At 40.5% G+C, this 16658-nt stretch overlaps 1 protein-coding gene across 1 annotated transcript; it reads right to left on the bottom strand.

Moving 5' to 3' along the window:
* Positions 1-12304: 12304 nt before the first annotated feature.
* Positions 12305-16341, bottom strand: CBLN2 (cerebellin 2 precursor). Its single transcript, XM_028102862.2, has 4 exons — positions 16211-16341; positions 15803-16172; positions 12771-12890; positions 12305-12502 (listed from the first exon to the last, which is right to left on the bottom strand). Exons 2-4 carry the CDS (start codon positions 16157-16159, stop codon positions 12305-12307), a joined length of 675 nt encoding a protein of 224 aa, XP_027958663.1. The 5' UTR covers positions 16160-16172; positions 16211-16341.
* Between the last annotated feature and the right edge of the window lie 317 nt (positions 16342-16658).

Genomic DNA, 16658 nt, shown 5'->3' with positions numbered 1-16658 from the left:
GTTAAGCGTCTGCCTTCAACTCAGGTCATGATCCCACATCAGGCTCCCTGCTCGGCGGGAAGCCTGCTTCTCCCTCTCCCACTCCCCCTGCTTGTGTTCCCTCTCTCGCTGTGTCTCTCTCTGTCAAATAAATAAATAAAATCTTAAAAAAAAAAAAGAAGTCTGTACTCCAGAGAATTTGTCATAGTTTTTTCTACAGGTCTCTGAGACAGTCCATTTTTATTGAAGACAAAGCATTCGGGTCTGCAGCTGATTGCAAAACTTTTGGAAAAGAACCAGAATAAAACAAAACCTAACTGTGGATGACAAAAGACTTTAACTGACTATGGTTAAAGAATTGGTGAGAATTCATTTGATAAACAAATTTGGTTATTTCTGTGGCATATAACAATTTTAAATAATAACCAGAATTATGACTGATAACATTATACCAGGACATACGGACAGCAAAGGCATGGGCTAATTTCTCAGAACTTCATATAGTTTCTGAAATATTTATATTAATTACACTTACCCAATACATATGTAACCTAGGGAAGGTTAAGCATCACTTCCTATTTGATAAGAATTTTCATGCAATTGAACATATCAAATGCATTTAATTACTCTTTTTGCAAGATGAAAAGACAAATCCGTTGAGATTTTCCAGGGACCCTCTGAGAAATCTCAAAGCCAGTTTGAGATTATAAAGATTTCATTTAGAATTTAATTTGGAAAGGCAAAATATCAAAAAATGTCAAAATTTGAATAAATAAAATTAATTGAACAAATAATATCCTAGGTCTAAAAAAAATAGCTACCTATTTAACCAAAGTAACAATAAAATAATTCAAAAGTAAACATAAAAAATGATATGATGGTAAGAAAGCAAAACAAGACAAAACTTACCTCATTAAAAAGTGAGAAGATTCACTTCTCTTAAATCATGAAGAACATAATGAAATCAACACAAAGCACAGGAAATTGTTCTAATAAGACAAGAATCTTGGTTTCCTAGGTGGATTACTAAAAAAGGTAACAAATCAACAAACAACAACAGCAACCACAACAAAACTCCGAAGTTTAATAATCTCTTATTGAGAGAAGACCAATAATCAGAGAACACTTCGTTGTTTTAAGAGAAAAAGCCAAATTCTAGTTTTGCATTTATGTACTATAAATACTAAAACTCTTAAAAAGAAAAACTTATAAATAAAACCACTTAATATTATCCAGCTTTGATATCACTAGATAAGATTCTTTTTCAAGACTCCTTTTTCCCAAACTGCCTGTAACATTCTTACACATTCAGTTTTCTTACTCATTCAGTTTCACCTTTTTTTTTTTTGTAAGATTTTATTTATTTATTTGACAGAGAGAAACACAGTGAGAGAGGGAGCACAAGCAGGGGGAATGGGAGAGGGAGAGGGAGAAATGGGCTTCCCCCTGAGCAGGGAGCCCAGTGTGGGACTCGATCCCAGGACCCTGGGATCATGACCTGAGCCGAAGGCAGACACTTAACGACTGAGCCACCCAGGCGCCCCTCACCTTTTATTTAGAGCAAAATTACTCTTTTCCCATTCCAAAACCACACCCTGCACACCCTTTGCGTACAATGCTATTTCACTTCACCCTTATTATTTCTCGTAGTTTTATGTTCACATATTGATTATAATATTTAACCATTAGTAACCTTTACTTCCTACAGAAAAAACTAGGGAGTAAACAGTTGTGAATTCTGTAGTAGACTGCCAAATTTTAGGAACATACATGTCACAATTTGTATAGGTATATGCTTCCTTGTAGTGTAACTTTTCAATGTGGCAAAAAGAACATGTTTATTAACAGACTCAAGTATATTTAACTTCTCTATGCCATATGAAAATAAGAAGGCCAAAGCACAAAAAAAAAAAAAAAAAACTTAAATGTAGGCTTAATAATGAATGTTTCAGTAGGTTCTCTTACTTAGAAATTATGAACCGGTATCTATGACTTAACTCTAAGGTTGCAAGTTACCAAAAGATGTTGGAAATATTTTCAGGCAGACATGTGATAACAGTAAACAAAACTGGAATCATCTCTAGTTATTTTTGTTAATTCTTTTTATAGCATGTGCAGGTCAGACAAGTGTCACGAAAGCAAAAACCTAAAAAAAGTTATATGGGGTTTCTTTTGTTTGTTTTACTGCTATGCTTGAAATCTATCTATCTATCTATCTATCTCTCTATGTATCCTATTCACGTGTACATGTCATCAATCGTCACCATCAATATGCCCTGATATATTTTTTTTCCATACATTTGTGACTAACGGGAGCTATTTTAATTCCAGAATGTATGTCCTTGGAGTGAAAGCTAGTGCTCTGAAGATGATGCGCTTTCCCAAAAGATGCAGGAAGGAAGGTGCCAGGACCCACTAGAGAGCAGGGATGTAGCAGCACTGATTGGTTCCTCACCTTCTGTGGCTAAAGCCTGGCGAGATGCATCATGTTAGCGGAACTCTTATCTTGTTTCCTAACTAAGGGGACAACCACCAGGGTTGGCAGGATAAACTGTTATGATGCCAAAATACCATCAATAAACCACAGCTCTGTGTTCTTCAGTGGTGCCCTTATGATGTCACATTAACTGTCTTACAGCACTATAAGCCTAGCTTCATAATATTTAATCTGCACTAAACCATCTCAAGTCATCAATGGAAAATTCTCAATATCTTGGATTTAAAAACCTCAAATGATCAAAATCTACATTTATTTTATGGTCATTTGCAATTTTATTTTTTAAATACCTGATCTCACTGGGAAGGAAAACATCCCCGCATGTAATTGTTATACTTCTAGATAATCTACCGTATTTTCTGTTGTATTAAGTAATGCAGGGTCTTTTTGAGGTTTTCTATCTGGTGGTAGAGCCCAGCAAAGAACCCGGATAAATACTATGACACAGTAGGTAATCACCTTTTAAAACATAGCACTTCATTACTCACCAAAACCGAGCCACTTATTATAAACAAATGCAAAGTTGTTAAAGGTACATTTTGCCTTACCTTTTTGAATTGGAATGTGCCACTTCTAATATTTTATATTATATAAAAATACACAATATACTATATGTGAATAAGTGTTTGATGTAAATCAATATTTTGTATTTATATAATATGTAATTATATAAAAGATAAAATGGGAGGTACCAAAAAAATAAAACGAAATCTCAGAAAAACATTTGGTGACATATTTTGTTTTGCCTCATTATTACCTACCTCCTAAAATATATTTTCCTCAGATTAAAATATAGTAAAAACGCTTAATCCAACCAAATGACATTTACCATTTTAGAAATCTACTTTAATTCTGTCCGATTAGTTTTAATTTTAATTTTAAAAACTAATCTTTTTTAAAGATAATTATACTTTTAGAGCAAGAGATCTAATCGCTTAAAGAACTCCCTGACTCCAAGTTCTAAGAGATTTCTCTCACCAGAGGTTAAGCTGAAAACCTTCATGAACAGCTTGAAGGCAAGATGCTCCACTCAAGCATAGCTTATTTATTTTTGCACGTGATTTCTCAGGTTTTACTCTAGAATTCTAGTGACCTGTGCCCATTATATAACATACAATATTTTCGGGAAAATGAGCTCTTTGTAATTGTATGTTTGTGCATTTTCAGTCCTGTCTTCGCAGAAAGTTTCGGCAAGAAAACCAAAGGGAAGAAAATGATTACATTATCGTTTTCTGCATGAAAATAGTGACAGTCCAAACTTCCGTGTTTCTGATACCACGCGGTCAGTAAATTTACAGTAGCTGTTGTAACTTTTCTCTTATGATTACAATCAAGCAGTTTTTATGTTTGCAGAGTACGTAGCTAAACTGTCCTGTTTTTTTTAAACAGTTTTATTGAAATGACTATGATGCAACCATTTTGATTAATCGTCACATATATAGATAACTTATTTAAGGAAATCCTTTTCTTACTTTAGCTCATTCTGAAATGTAGTGTAATGCTATGCATAGGGAACAGGTCGTGAAGTTAAAAAGCCCATAGTCAGATTCCTACCTCTGGGACTCATCTGCTCTGAGGTCTTGACCACATCACTGAATCGCTTTAAACCATATTCTCCATCACCTGTAAAATGGTGGTAATGATAGTGCCTATTTTGTATGCTATCATAATGATTAAATGGAAAGATAACTATAAAGCACTCAACACAGTGCATGGCATGCGTAAAGGGTTGATGTATTAAGGTTTATCATCGAGAGCAGTGATGGCATCATTCAGCCAGTATGATTCTGGGGTCTGTAATTTTCTCCCATAAATAGGAAAGGACTCCATTTTTCATTTGTACTCTAATCTTTATATTAGCACTTTAACTAATAGATCCTTGAAGTATTGGTGGGGGGCACAGAAACTTGGAAGGCCATTCAGTTCACTTTTCTGAAACACTCAATTTTGTTTGTGGTTATGTTTCCAAGATATTTGCAATATGAACAATGGAGATAAAAAATAATTTCTTGACCTCAAAACATCAAAAACATCTTTCTAGTTTTCAAATTATACAATGATGACAATTTGCATTTAGCAAAACTAAAGCCACATTTTTGTCTTTCTATAACTTGATGTAAGGGAATTCCCAGAGGCCTCTCTCTGGAGCTTTTTTGCATACTAATTGTTCAATGGTTTAAATCACAGCAGCAGCACCATCTATTGGGGACTTTTTCCTGAAACAAATGTTTCTGCAATTCTGGAAAAAAAATATAACAAAATAAATTTATGTTCATTTCAAGTCTTCATTGAGATAAAAAGGAAATGTTATTTTAGTAAATAATTTCTTCCAGTGAACATATCAGAAATTGGTAAGAATGGTTAAGTCAATATTGCATGGCATCCAGGGGGTGCAGTACACTTTGAGACATTAAAAAAAAAAAAAAAAAAGGGAAAATTAAGTATCAAAAGTAATAGGCCTTAGGGGAAAATAAGTCTTCCTTAATTATCACAGTCTGATGCATGCATGCCTTTTCCCTGCTAAATGATTGGGGAGATGTGACAATCTTGTCGAAAATCCAGCCTCTTGTCACTCCTTTGTGCCAAGGTAATTCAGATGTCATGGATGAAGAGTAGATTAGGCCATGATCCACTGATCATAGCTTTCTGTTGGGTTTATAGCACCAGATGGCTTCATTAGTCTCAACAGTTCTCAATCTCTGTCTGTCAGGGAGACCAGATGTAGTATCTACCTTCTGGAGAAATGCATTCCTAAGATTGAATACAAGAAATAAAATAGGAAACAGACAAAAGAATTGAGATACTTACCCAAGCAAAGGTAAGTGGCTCCGTCACCTCCCCTTCTAGAAAAGCAAGGTTTCAATGCTGGTGCAGCTAGAGGTACTGGGAAGGCATTTTGACAGGGGTAAGTTTTGACTATAAATATTTGTTTATATTCAACTTTCACACACCCCCAGACACACACGTGTGTGTGATTATATATTAAAACATACAGAATTCATATTTTTGACCAGGGCAATTTGATCTCACATTTATTTTTTTGCTTGTCTTAGGTTAGATCTGTATTCGTTAATATCTTGTAAAATATGCCAAAATGCTGGGTATGGTCCTCCATCCAGCTCTGTTCAGAATGGACTTCACATCATGCCTTATTTTTATCTCGCTTTAGATCTGTCTTCTAAGGATTCAACTAATTCTAGCATGCCTTCTGTCTTCTCAAGCAATTCACCACACAAGGCAAACAGAAATAAAACTGTAAAAAAGGGCTATTGTATCTTAACCTTCATGTGTAAAACCAGTGGAAAGTCCCTATATCTGCCCCATCCCACTTTACTATTTCAAGGTTAGTTTATGAGCTCTAGGCTGCCATATGTCTGCCAAATACCCAACCATATTCAGTGTGGGAGGAGAGGCCGCCAGGAACTTTTTAGTTGGAAGATTAACGGGTGTTCAGTATTCAGTGTCAACACCCAAATAACATTCTCCTTTTTGTGTGTGATAAAAGTAAATTACATTATTACTTTAGTAAACTCACATTCAAATTTCTAAGGTTCCCCCTACACACACCCAGCCCCACCCACGAGTTTACCATGAGTTAACCTGGATACCCTCCAGGCTATGTTTTTAACAAGAAATTGTAAACTCTTGGCACATAATGTGTGTCTTTATTTTTCTATCATCATCCATGAGTATACTACCTGGCCCTTAGGCAGCAATGTGTAAATGTTACGGAATGAAAAGGAAACATTTACACCCTGATCACAAAAGAATGAATTTCTTTTTATAACTATATAATTGCTTTCTCCACTGACAGTGTACAGTTCCAGAAGAAAAATATGCCATGACATCCTGACATGGTGCTTGGGAATATGAAAAAAAAAAAAAAAAGATAGGTATCACATTTTCATGTACTATATTCAGCGATAGACTTCTCTCTAAAAGTATATCAGATAGTTACATGATTGTTAAAAAAAAAAAGATGTTAGCAATTCAAAGATAAATATTGATTTTAAGGTTAATTTTAAAGCTGATAGGAATATTTAAGATCCATGCAAAACATTGTAAAACATCCATGTAAACAAAACATTGGAAATGAGGGATTTAGAATATTTGCCAATTTTCCTAGTTAATTTGGTTATACTTTAAATATTATTCTTATCTTAAGTCAGTTCCATAGCAAAGCACCCAGATTCACAATAAATGTTCATTTATAGTATGAAGTCAAGGAAATGTTAGGATGCTCTATATCCGACAGGACTTTCAGAGCGTAAGAGATTTATGGAAGCATTTTAAGATGAATAAAGTAAGCGCAAACAGACTTAAGCAAAATACTCAGGAGTTCCACATCCCAATGTATGCCAACATTCTCCAACCCAAGAAGGGTTTTTGTTTCGTGTTATTTTGTTTGGCCACCCAAAACAAATTCAAAAGGAGAAATCAGCACTCCTGAAAAATATGAGGACACAATGATAAAAGGTAAGGCACAGTTAGTTTGCAAGCAATGGTAGTGGCTCATTAATAAGTAGCTTCCATTCTGTTAGGATAACTCCAGTGCGAAGTAGCATTCTAACCCCGGGGAGTCCTGCCGTGGGCATTAAGAAGAGGGAATGAAGATTTCTTCTCCAAATTAAGTTGTCAGGGAGCTCATTTACACTACACGGTGAGTGTATGTGGGCGAGCCGATGCAGATGATGATTTATGATGCTATAGACACTTAGGTGATTTTGGTGATAGAAATCCACAGCAAAATCCACTTAGGAAGATAAAACAGAGCTCCTATTATCTGTGGGAGGTAAAACCACTCAGCTTTTTGCCCTTACAAATTTCAAGTTACCCTACTGGGTTTAGGAGTGGAAAGAAAGCTCATTTACTTAGAATTCAGATTTTGGTGGAATGTTATACAAACTCACACACAGAACATTTCTTTTTTAAGTTTATATTCATTGGATCTACTTTAAAGGCATTTTGAAAAGACTTTTCTTCTTTTTTGAAGGGATGGGTGAGGACTGGATCTGACCAATCCCATCATTGATAGCTGTGTAAGGTATAGACATTTAAAATATCTAAATGTGAATGAATTGTAGCTCTCCATCTGCAAAGGCAGTAAATACAACTTTTGGTGAAATCTATCCATAAAAATTAGGTTTTAAAAGGCTAGGCAAACACATAAACATACTTGATTAATAATGTACATGGCCATCATCAGCTAACGTCTTCATAGTGTTTTCATAAAAAAAAAAAATTCTGAACACCAAAATCCTAAAATGATAAAAACCAAAATGGAAATTGTATTTTGCCTTACTTCAGTATATTTGGTGTATATTTACTCCTTAAATGCCAAGAAAATTAACTTTCAGAGTCTTATGAGAAATACATTCTCAGGCTTTGATCTTAACATGTTAATTATGTTTGTACTCTCCCATTTTAGTAGCAAAGTGTCTGCTTTAGAAACAGAGTCCCACTGACAAGTAAATTCCTACATAAGCAATGTAAAAGGGCAAATCCTCATTGTAGTTCTCTGGTTAATCTAGTTTTATATTTTTTACAAGTATTTGTACAGAGTGCACAGAGAAACCTTTAGAATGATTCAATGTAACCTGCTTCTATGAGTTCCGTCATTTATTTACACCACCTTAAATATAATGTCACAGCCTTTCATTCATGTGCATTAGATTATTATATACTTCTTATGCTGTAGAAATATAAACATTAACTATTCACAGCAACATTTTCTTATTGCAATATTTATTTCCTTATAAAAGATTGCAAAACCGTGGGGACATAAATTGACAGCACATTCTTTGCTCCTTTTGCTATATACGAGGCATGCTGGAGCAACCGATGCTTTTGTTTTGCTTGTATAAAATGATTCAACAAATTCTCCTCTCACCTGTTTCCAGATTCCAGGAGACCGTGGTCAACCTATGTATTTTACTTTATTCACTGATAAAAATCAGGTGTCTATGTTCATGTACTTACAGGCAAATGATCTATATGTTAACAGTTACTATGTATGGGACTTGGTATCAATGTCCTTAAGATATCAAGGAAGTATTACAACTAAAATTAAGGATTCAGCAAAGGTTTTGGTTTGCTTTTATGTCTTTCCTAACTCTTCTGATGCTTGATATCACAGGGTTTTGCTAAAAAACATTTTTATCCAAACAAGTAAATATGTAATCTTTACAGGATTCCATGAGTGTTCACACCAAAATCTGACAGACTTTGCCTTCCTCTAAGCAGTCATAGTAATCACAAACTTTAAAAATGTAAATAAATTCATTATACATGAGTTCATTGATCAAAAATATTAGACTGCAAAAAGGGCTCAGGAACAGATAGTAAACAGTTTCTCAGGACCTAGGGTTGAAGCAGGGTTGTGTTTCAAATTAGAATATATTTTAAGTTAAAAAATAGTGTTGTTTTAAAGGCATTTACAGTTTAGTAGGATTAACATTTATTGACTAAACCAACTCATTATTATAATGCCAAAATATTGATAACTCAGTTTTTCCTTGTGTTATAAATATTACAGTGTATATTTTTATAACATGTTGGTATCACATCCTGGAACGGAAAGGGAGGCGCACAGGAGTCAAAGAACATAATTAAGAATGGAGTTACTAGGAAAATGCAGAGATTTCAACATGTTCATATTACCATCATTCTGAAAAATCAAATTGAACTTCCAAAGTGCTACAGTTTTAATAAGCTAGTGGGGATTATGGAATTTTAGCATCACATAAAATATCCTCTTGTCAGATGTTCATTTTAAATACTTTTAACAAACTGCATGTGGAAACATCCGACTTTCCAGAAACACCCTTCCTGCCACATAATGCCTCTTGTAATCAACGGTGTCTTGCACATCTGTGTGACCTCACAATACCTGTAGCCTTGTGAGTTGGGCAGGACATGTGGGGGCTCCTGCCCTTGCTCCACAGATGGGAAAGCTGAAGCTCAGAGGTAGGGATGCTCAAATCAGACTGCACATATTCCGGATGTCACTTTCATTCCCCAGTTAAAGGAAAATATATTTCAAATTTTGATCTGACCTACATATTTTTGTAGACCACACACAGGAGCGTCATCTCCCTCCAAGATCCTTAGCCAGACAGAACTCGGGCGGCAAAACAACTTCAGAAAACCTAGTCATGGCTTCTCCCTAATGTAGTTTTTGGCATCCAGATCCAGACAGAAATAAATAAATAAATAATAACTGGCAGGAGTGGGATTAAACAGGATGAAGCTTTTTTCCTCATACAAAATGAACTCCTGAAATATGCTTATTTTTAGACTCATCAATTTAATAACTTATTTATTAGACAGCATAACCAAATAACAACCTGTATGGAGTAAAGCTGTAAATACAAACAAATATGTGCATTACATATTAGGAAGCAATAAAAATAACACGTACGCATGTGTTTTTCTATCTCTGAAGGACGATATTGTCCCCTAATGAAATTCGCTGCCTGTCTGGAATTGAACGGTAGGTTTAAAACATTAGGGACAGAGGACAAATTCACTAAGGGCAGTAAAACACAGAAGAAAAACATCTGCTAGCATCCTACTGCTTGCATCAACAGCATTAAAAAACAATGCTCATACGTAGAAGGTTGTCTCCTAATCACAGAGGCAAAATACCCAAGAGTTTTTTGGTTGATGTTTCTTGATTTTTCTTTTCCTAACAAAATAAAATAGCATTTTAGTTCAAATTAAATTCTGTACTTTATTATGCTGTCCACCTAAGGCCAGTAAAACTTAGACTCTTCATCAAACTGTATATTTTTTGCACTTCTATCATCCTCATGGAGTTTCTTATTTGAAAATGGAACCCAATGCTTCCCCATGCTCACATGGATCTTAGAAAAAATTGATGCTATATTAAAATGTCAGTTTCTTTTACATCCATGTTCACTGATTTAAATATTGGATTGGGACTTGACCACATCGATGATTATATGTGATGAAAGCAGATTGCCTAGCCACAAAGCCTTTTTAATGCTATCTTTTTCACGTTATCTCCCCCCAAAATCTTCTCGTGTGAAAAATACATATATATAAACTGAAATGTACTTAAGTGTGCAATTTCCATCTTGACCCATAGCTAGATCTGCATATGAGAGTGTGCATTTGAGTGTGTGTTTTCAAGAGGCATGGTGTGGAACTCCTTTCCCCGAGTCCTCGGTCCTTGGTCTTTACTTCCACACCTTGTAGGAGTTGGGAAACGATGCGAAGGGAGAACAAGCCAGACATCAAACCCATTTATTCTGAATCTTAAATTATGACTTTTTATCATCAATATTTTGGTTACATTGTGACACAAAGGACAAATTAACATCCGCTGTGAGGTCTCTTCTTCGATTGCTTTGGGATTTAGTAACATTTCCTTGGCATATGCATCCTGCACCCATCGACTCCCAGCTGTATTGTAATACTATTGTTGTACAAGGGGCCAAAGAAGAAGGATTTGCAAAACTGCTCCCAGGGTGCCTCTGCCAATACCTGTAACCTCTGTGATTTGCAGGTGGCTTCTCACCAGGGGTCCGCAGGGAGTGTCAACACGCCTCTTCCCTTGGCAGATCAGAGGAGGATCCTGAGGGAGACTGGCTGGTCCTGTTGGCTTTGAAGCACCTGATCCTGGTGTGCTGGCGCAGAGGTGGGTGCAAATAGATGGAGACAGGCTGCTGGCAAGACCCAGGTACACTGGACCAAGAAAGCGTGTGTATAGGAGACTTGGTCATTACAGCATCCGTCCTCATCAGACGTGATTCAGGCCACCCAGGAACATCAAGTTCTTAAAGTATTCCAGAGCATTAAAAAAAAAAAAAAAAAAAAAAAATCCAGCTTGTTGGTTCTAAAGGTGCATCTGAGAGAATATCTTGGAAAGAAGAAGAAGAATTGTCCATCTGTTATTTGTACTTTGATATACAGGTACCTTCTGTTTGGTCTGGTCTCAACCAAAACAAAATACATAGGTATATTTTGTGTTGTTTTGTTTGGTCTCATTCAAGAATTCAACATACATTTGTCTCCCCATCCCAGCACAAAAAAATAAATAAATAAATAAAATAGAAGTAGGGGCAAGGAGAGAGAGCTGAATGTGGAAAGAAAAGTAAAGCTTTTCCAGGAAACGAAACAAAACAAAACAAAACAAAACAAAACAAAACAAAACAAAAAAACCACACACGCACACAGACAAACAATACAAAGCAAAAGTCGAGGTCCAATCGTGCAAAATTTGCTTCTCCGGATAAAGCACTTCTTGACAGATTCACAATGTCCCCTTCCCCCTCCCGAGGCCTCCCGTCCACCCTGGGGGAAAATACAGAATGAAAGTGAAGCCATTCTTTTTCTTAAGGCTGAACAGACACACAAAGAACACATTTCAAGGACTATCCGGCGGGTGGTGATTTGCAGGGCTCCTGCTCTGAGCCCTGCCTGCGACCTGCCATCCATCCTGGGGTCAGCGGCACTCCTTGTGTGGGGGCAACAATACAACGGACAAACAAAAGAAGAAAAGTCAATGGTCCCCACAATAAGATCCAATATTGACTTTACAATCACAGGAACAAACTGCTCAAATCGATAATTTCCTTTCTCCTTCAGACCTTGTCGTCTAAAACTAATTAGAAGCCAGGTTCCCGAGGAATGGTCAATATTCAAAGAAAATACTGGAGATTTAGAAGGAAATCATTCTTCTACCTCAACCATCTGACGGAGGTGGGAAATAAATGGTCCTATTCTGGCAAGTTCAGGGAGTTGAGGAAGGGCAGATTCCTGGGTCCAGATCACAACTTGTCCCACCGTCTGGGGGCTCTGTGTTTATAGAGGAAAAACCAAAAAGCCCGAGAACGTGGAGTACTTCCAGCCTCCCATGAGGTTCCCCCTCTCCAGTTTGAGATGCACTTTATCTTCCCTTTCCATCAGCAGCAGGACCCCGTTGCTGGCAGCTTCTCTGGTAACGTCCTGGTCTCCTGCAAAGGCTGAGATCACCGGGTAGCCGTTCTGCATTAAACTGACCTGCGGTGCAGAGGGTAAAGCTCAGCAGACCATGCAGGACTCCACGGGCACACACTCGTTCTGTGCCCCCCCCCACGCCCCTCTGCCCTTTCCACGGAGCCACCCCAAGGGCCTGGCCCAGAAGATGCGACAGCTTCTGTGCTGGAGACCCCATGGTCAGCCCGCTCCCTGGTCGGTCCAGATGCACAGAGGGTATGACAGGACCTGCAGCCATGGGGCGGCAGTAGTCCGAAGCTGAAAGGGTCCACGCAGCCTCAGAGCTACCCACCTGGATGGTTTGTCTATTGTACACTTTGACCACGTGGAAGCTGAAGCTATAAATCCCTTTTCTCGGTGCTACAAATATACTGGAGGCAAGATCGAAATGGTTGCCAATATTTACTAGTACCTGAAAAAGAAGAGGAAATACAGCACAAACATAGCAAGCCCCTCCCTCAGCATCTGTTTTACTCAGACTGGCAAAATCACCAACACGGGTGCCTCCAAGGGGCCGCACAGCAGCACCGGACACCCTAGGCAGTGGGCCAAACCTGCCCCCCCATGCAGGGGGTTGTGGGGGTGACTGGTGGTAAAATACCCTACACCCAGAGGGATTTGAGAAGAATTCGAATGGATTGTAATTAATAAAGGTGTTGAAAAGTGTATCTTATGTGTGCATTGAAAAAGTGGGTGCAAACTTTCCACACTGGGGCAAGGCAGAGAGAAAGGAATAGAAGACAACAAGGTGGTCGGTAAACAAATGGAACTGAGTCTGTTCAGAGGTTTGTGGGATTTCGGGGCTTTCCACGTGAAGTTTACTTTCCCAAATAGAGTGCCGCGCCGGGCTGGACGGAGAGAACTAGACCAGGGCTAAGAGGCCAATTCAGGGAAATCACTTACATCAGCTCAAGCTTGGCACTTGACTTCATGTGCTCCAGGAGAGAATGGACTTCGAGGGGTTCTTGTCGCCCTGTGACCCCAGCCCCTGGGACCCTCCCTGGCAGCACACAGTAGGTGCTCAATCGCAGGTGCTGAGTGGAAGACCCGGGTAGATGAACACTCGCTGCACCTGTTTCCTTCACTTTCCTCTGAGTAATGTGTTTGTTCCCTTGGCTGAGCTCTGATGTCATGCAAATGAGCTTGAATAAATGAAGGGAGTGGAGACAGCCGTCGGATACCCTGAGCTCCAACTACAGGAGCGTGCAAAGACTAATGACAAAATTAGCCGGAGGATGTGAGGTCACATGATCCTGCAGATGATTTTTCTCAAATGCGAGGGGGATGAGAGTGTTACAGTGTCACAAGCAGAATTTGCAGAGCGGAGGATCCCTCATGATGACCCAATTCCCTGTCAGGTGTTTAGGGCAGAATTTGGTCACCTGTCTGGATTCCGTCCCCACTTCTACTCACACACAAATGCACAACTCGATTACAATAATAAAATGGCCTGCTTGGTGTTCTGGGCTTTTAAAGCAAACAGCCAGCAACAACAGAACCCTAGGTTAAGAATCCTGTCGTCTGCTCAGAAAATAAATTTCAACCGAATACCTCTTGCTGTTACTCCTTACACACTCATTGCAGCCGAATGACACGCAATCCTCACAGCAATGTGCGATCTGCCCACGACAACCGCTGTCACCACTCGGGAAATAAGCCCGCACCAGCTTCTTCAAGGAGCTCAGGGCACCACTTCATTCCCTCTCGCCTGCAGGGCTCACACAGACACTCCGGGCTCTATTGTTCGAGACCGTGATCTGCACAATGCCTGCTCGCCATCTCTTCCAGCCTAGGCTCTCAGTCGGCCTTACGAGGCTTTAAAAAAGAATAAAGCATTCTCCCTCCTAGCCCTCGGAGCTGTTTCTTCCAACTCAACTACCTCAACTCTTTCCCATCGGTTTTAAATTCAAGAAACTGGTAAATTTAGGGCCCTACTGTTGATGAAAGAACACCCAAGGAGACCAGAAAGGCGGGTTTCACTTACTTCCTAACTGGGGAACCAGAAGAACAGCATTTCACCCGCCCTGCCATAGTTGGCTCACCTATAAAATTAGAATCTTACTACAACTTATCTTGCCCTACATCACAGAGTTCTCTTGACACCCAAGTGAAATGATGGGAGGTGACTAATGATAACACGTGAAGAAGAACGTATTAATAGAGTAAATAGAGAGCACATACCCATTTTATTGTTCTCTGATTTATCTGGCCATAATTAAAATAAATAGTTTTAGTTTTTAAAGAAAACTGTTTAAAAACAGATGAAGAAGAGATTCCCCCAAAACCTCAAAATTTCAAGTAGATAATCCTTAGCAAGTATTAAAATAAATTAATCCTCTGGCCTAAAGAGAGACAATGGTGTGTGTAGGTTTACCATCACTGAGGTGTGAGGATTGGTTAACAGAAAGGAAGTCAATTAACTGTAGCCAGAGAGCCCAGTACTCTGTTTTAGCAGGAAGCATGTTGGCAAAAGGAAGGGACTGAGCAGGTAAAGTTTGGGAACCACTATAATTTTTTAAACTTGTTCCTGAAAAACAACAGAAACCAAGACAGGAGGGCACAAGAGGAAGGTCACAACCTCCAATCCTGAGCCCAAAAACCCAGAGAAGGGATTGCCAAGGTCTGATCATTTACTGACCCTTCTGCTTTGAACCAAGTGAGAGAAGTTAGGTGGCCTAGGTTAAGTCATCGATCCTTATATTTTAATCTATATAAGCACACTATATGTGATATTTGTGTGTTGTATGTATTTGTACATTACAGCATATATGTTGTATTTACTATCTATTCCATCTATGTAGTAGCATTCTATTTTGTTTTGAATTTATATAACCATCCCTGCTATTAACCCCTACACTCTTCCCGACGTTTTTCTTGAAGATAAGCATCCTCTCCCCAGTCCATTCCAAAATAAGCAGTAGGCACTGATTTTCTGATCGTTGGCTGAGACCTTTGGAGAACCCCCTTTTGGGGTGTGTTCTCAATGCACTCAGTCCCCAAGTTGGCCACCTGGATGACTGAAGCCCATTTACCACTAACAACAGCCCCCATCCCAGCGAAAAGTAAGCTGTGCAGGTTCCTGTCGGGGAATGCGTTTCAGATTCCTTAGTTTTAAAGGACTGTCGGTCATCCGAGCTGCTAGTGATAAAAAGCTACAATGTGAAAAAAGGGAAATGGTAAGGAGAGCTTACTCGGAAAGGGAGAAAGGAGAAAGGCAGGGCAGATCAGAGAGGCGGGGAGAGCCTGGAGTCCCCAGCCCGCGCGCCCAGGCCCCCGCCCTCTCTACCCCGGGCGGGAGGCGAGGTGGCAGGCGGGCCGGCTGACCTGGTCGAAGTAGATGGTCATGGTGCGATTGCTCATCTCGGACGGCTCGTGGTTGGTGCTCCGCGTGGCGGAGAAGGCCACCTTGGCGCTGCCGGAGCGCACGGAGATGCCCAGGGAGGAGGTTACCGCGCCGTCCGCCGACGGGCTCGAGTCGCACACCACCAGGCACTTGCCCTCCAGCACAATGGGCTCCGTGTCGTTCTGCGCCCGCACCGGGCAGCCAGCCGGCAGCAGCACTAGCAGCAGGGCCAGCGCCGCCCCCAGACAGGAGCCGCAGCCAGCCGGCTCGCGCAGCGCCCCCCGGCGCCCGGGCATGGTCAGCGGCGGCCCGCGGGGGCCCCGGCCGGGCGCCGGCATCCGCGTTGGCGGGGGGGCGGGCGGCGCGCGGGGGCGACGGCGGACAGGGGCCTGAGCAGCGCCGGAGGGCGCGCAGGGCTGCGTGGGGCCTGGGGAAGCCTCCTTTGGCCTCGGTCCCCTGCTCTGATGGTCAAGGCCAGGGTCGTCCTCAGAAGAAAGGCGCCAGCGGACCTGTCAGGGCAAAGAAGCCGAACCCTTAGACTGGGAGGTGAAGCTGTGGGGGGAGGGGGGCACGGGGAGCAGATGCCTGCAGCGCAAGGGCCCCTCTCCCTGGAGTCCACCCTCTTAGTCCCGCACACAGCCACCCCTTCCCGGATTGACACAACAGGTCCGAGGAAAGCCCTGGCGCACTGGGCAGGGCATCCCTGAGGACTCCTGGGTGGCGCGCGCCAGGGGTGCGATCAGGTAAGGGGCCCGAGGTTCTGCAGGGCCTCGGCCCTAAGACACGGTCGGTGACCTCAGAGACGCCACCCCACCCTGGCCCATTCTGCAAAGGCGG

The sequence above is a fragment of the Eumetopias jubatus genome, unplaced genomic scaffold (assembly GCF_037043125.1).
Source record: "Eumetopias jubatus isolate StellerSeaLion01/CBP00866 unplaced genomic scaffold, mEumJub1_p1.0 scaffold_16, whole genome shotgun sequence".
Classification (NCBI taxonomy): Eukaryota; Metazoa; Chordata; class Mammalia; order Carnivora; family Otariidae; genus Eumetopias; species Eumetopias jubatus.
Note: the sequence above shows the minus strand (reverse complement) of the source record. Positions and strands in the feature narration are given on the sequence as shown.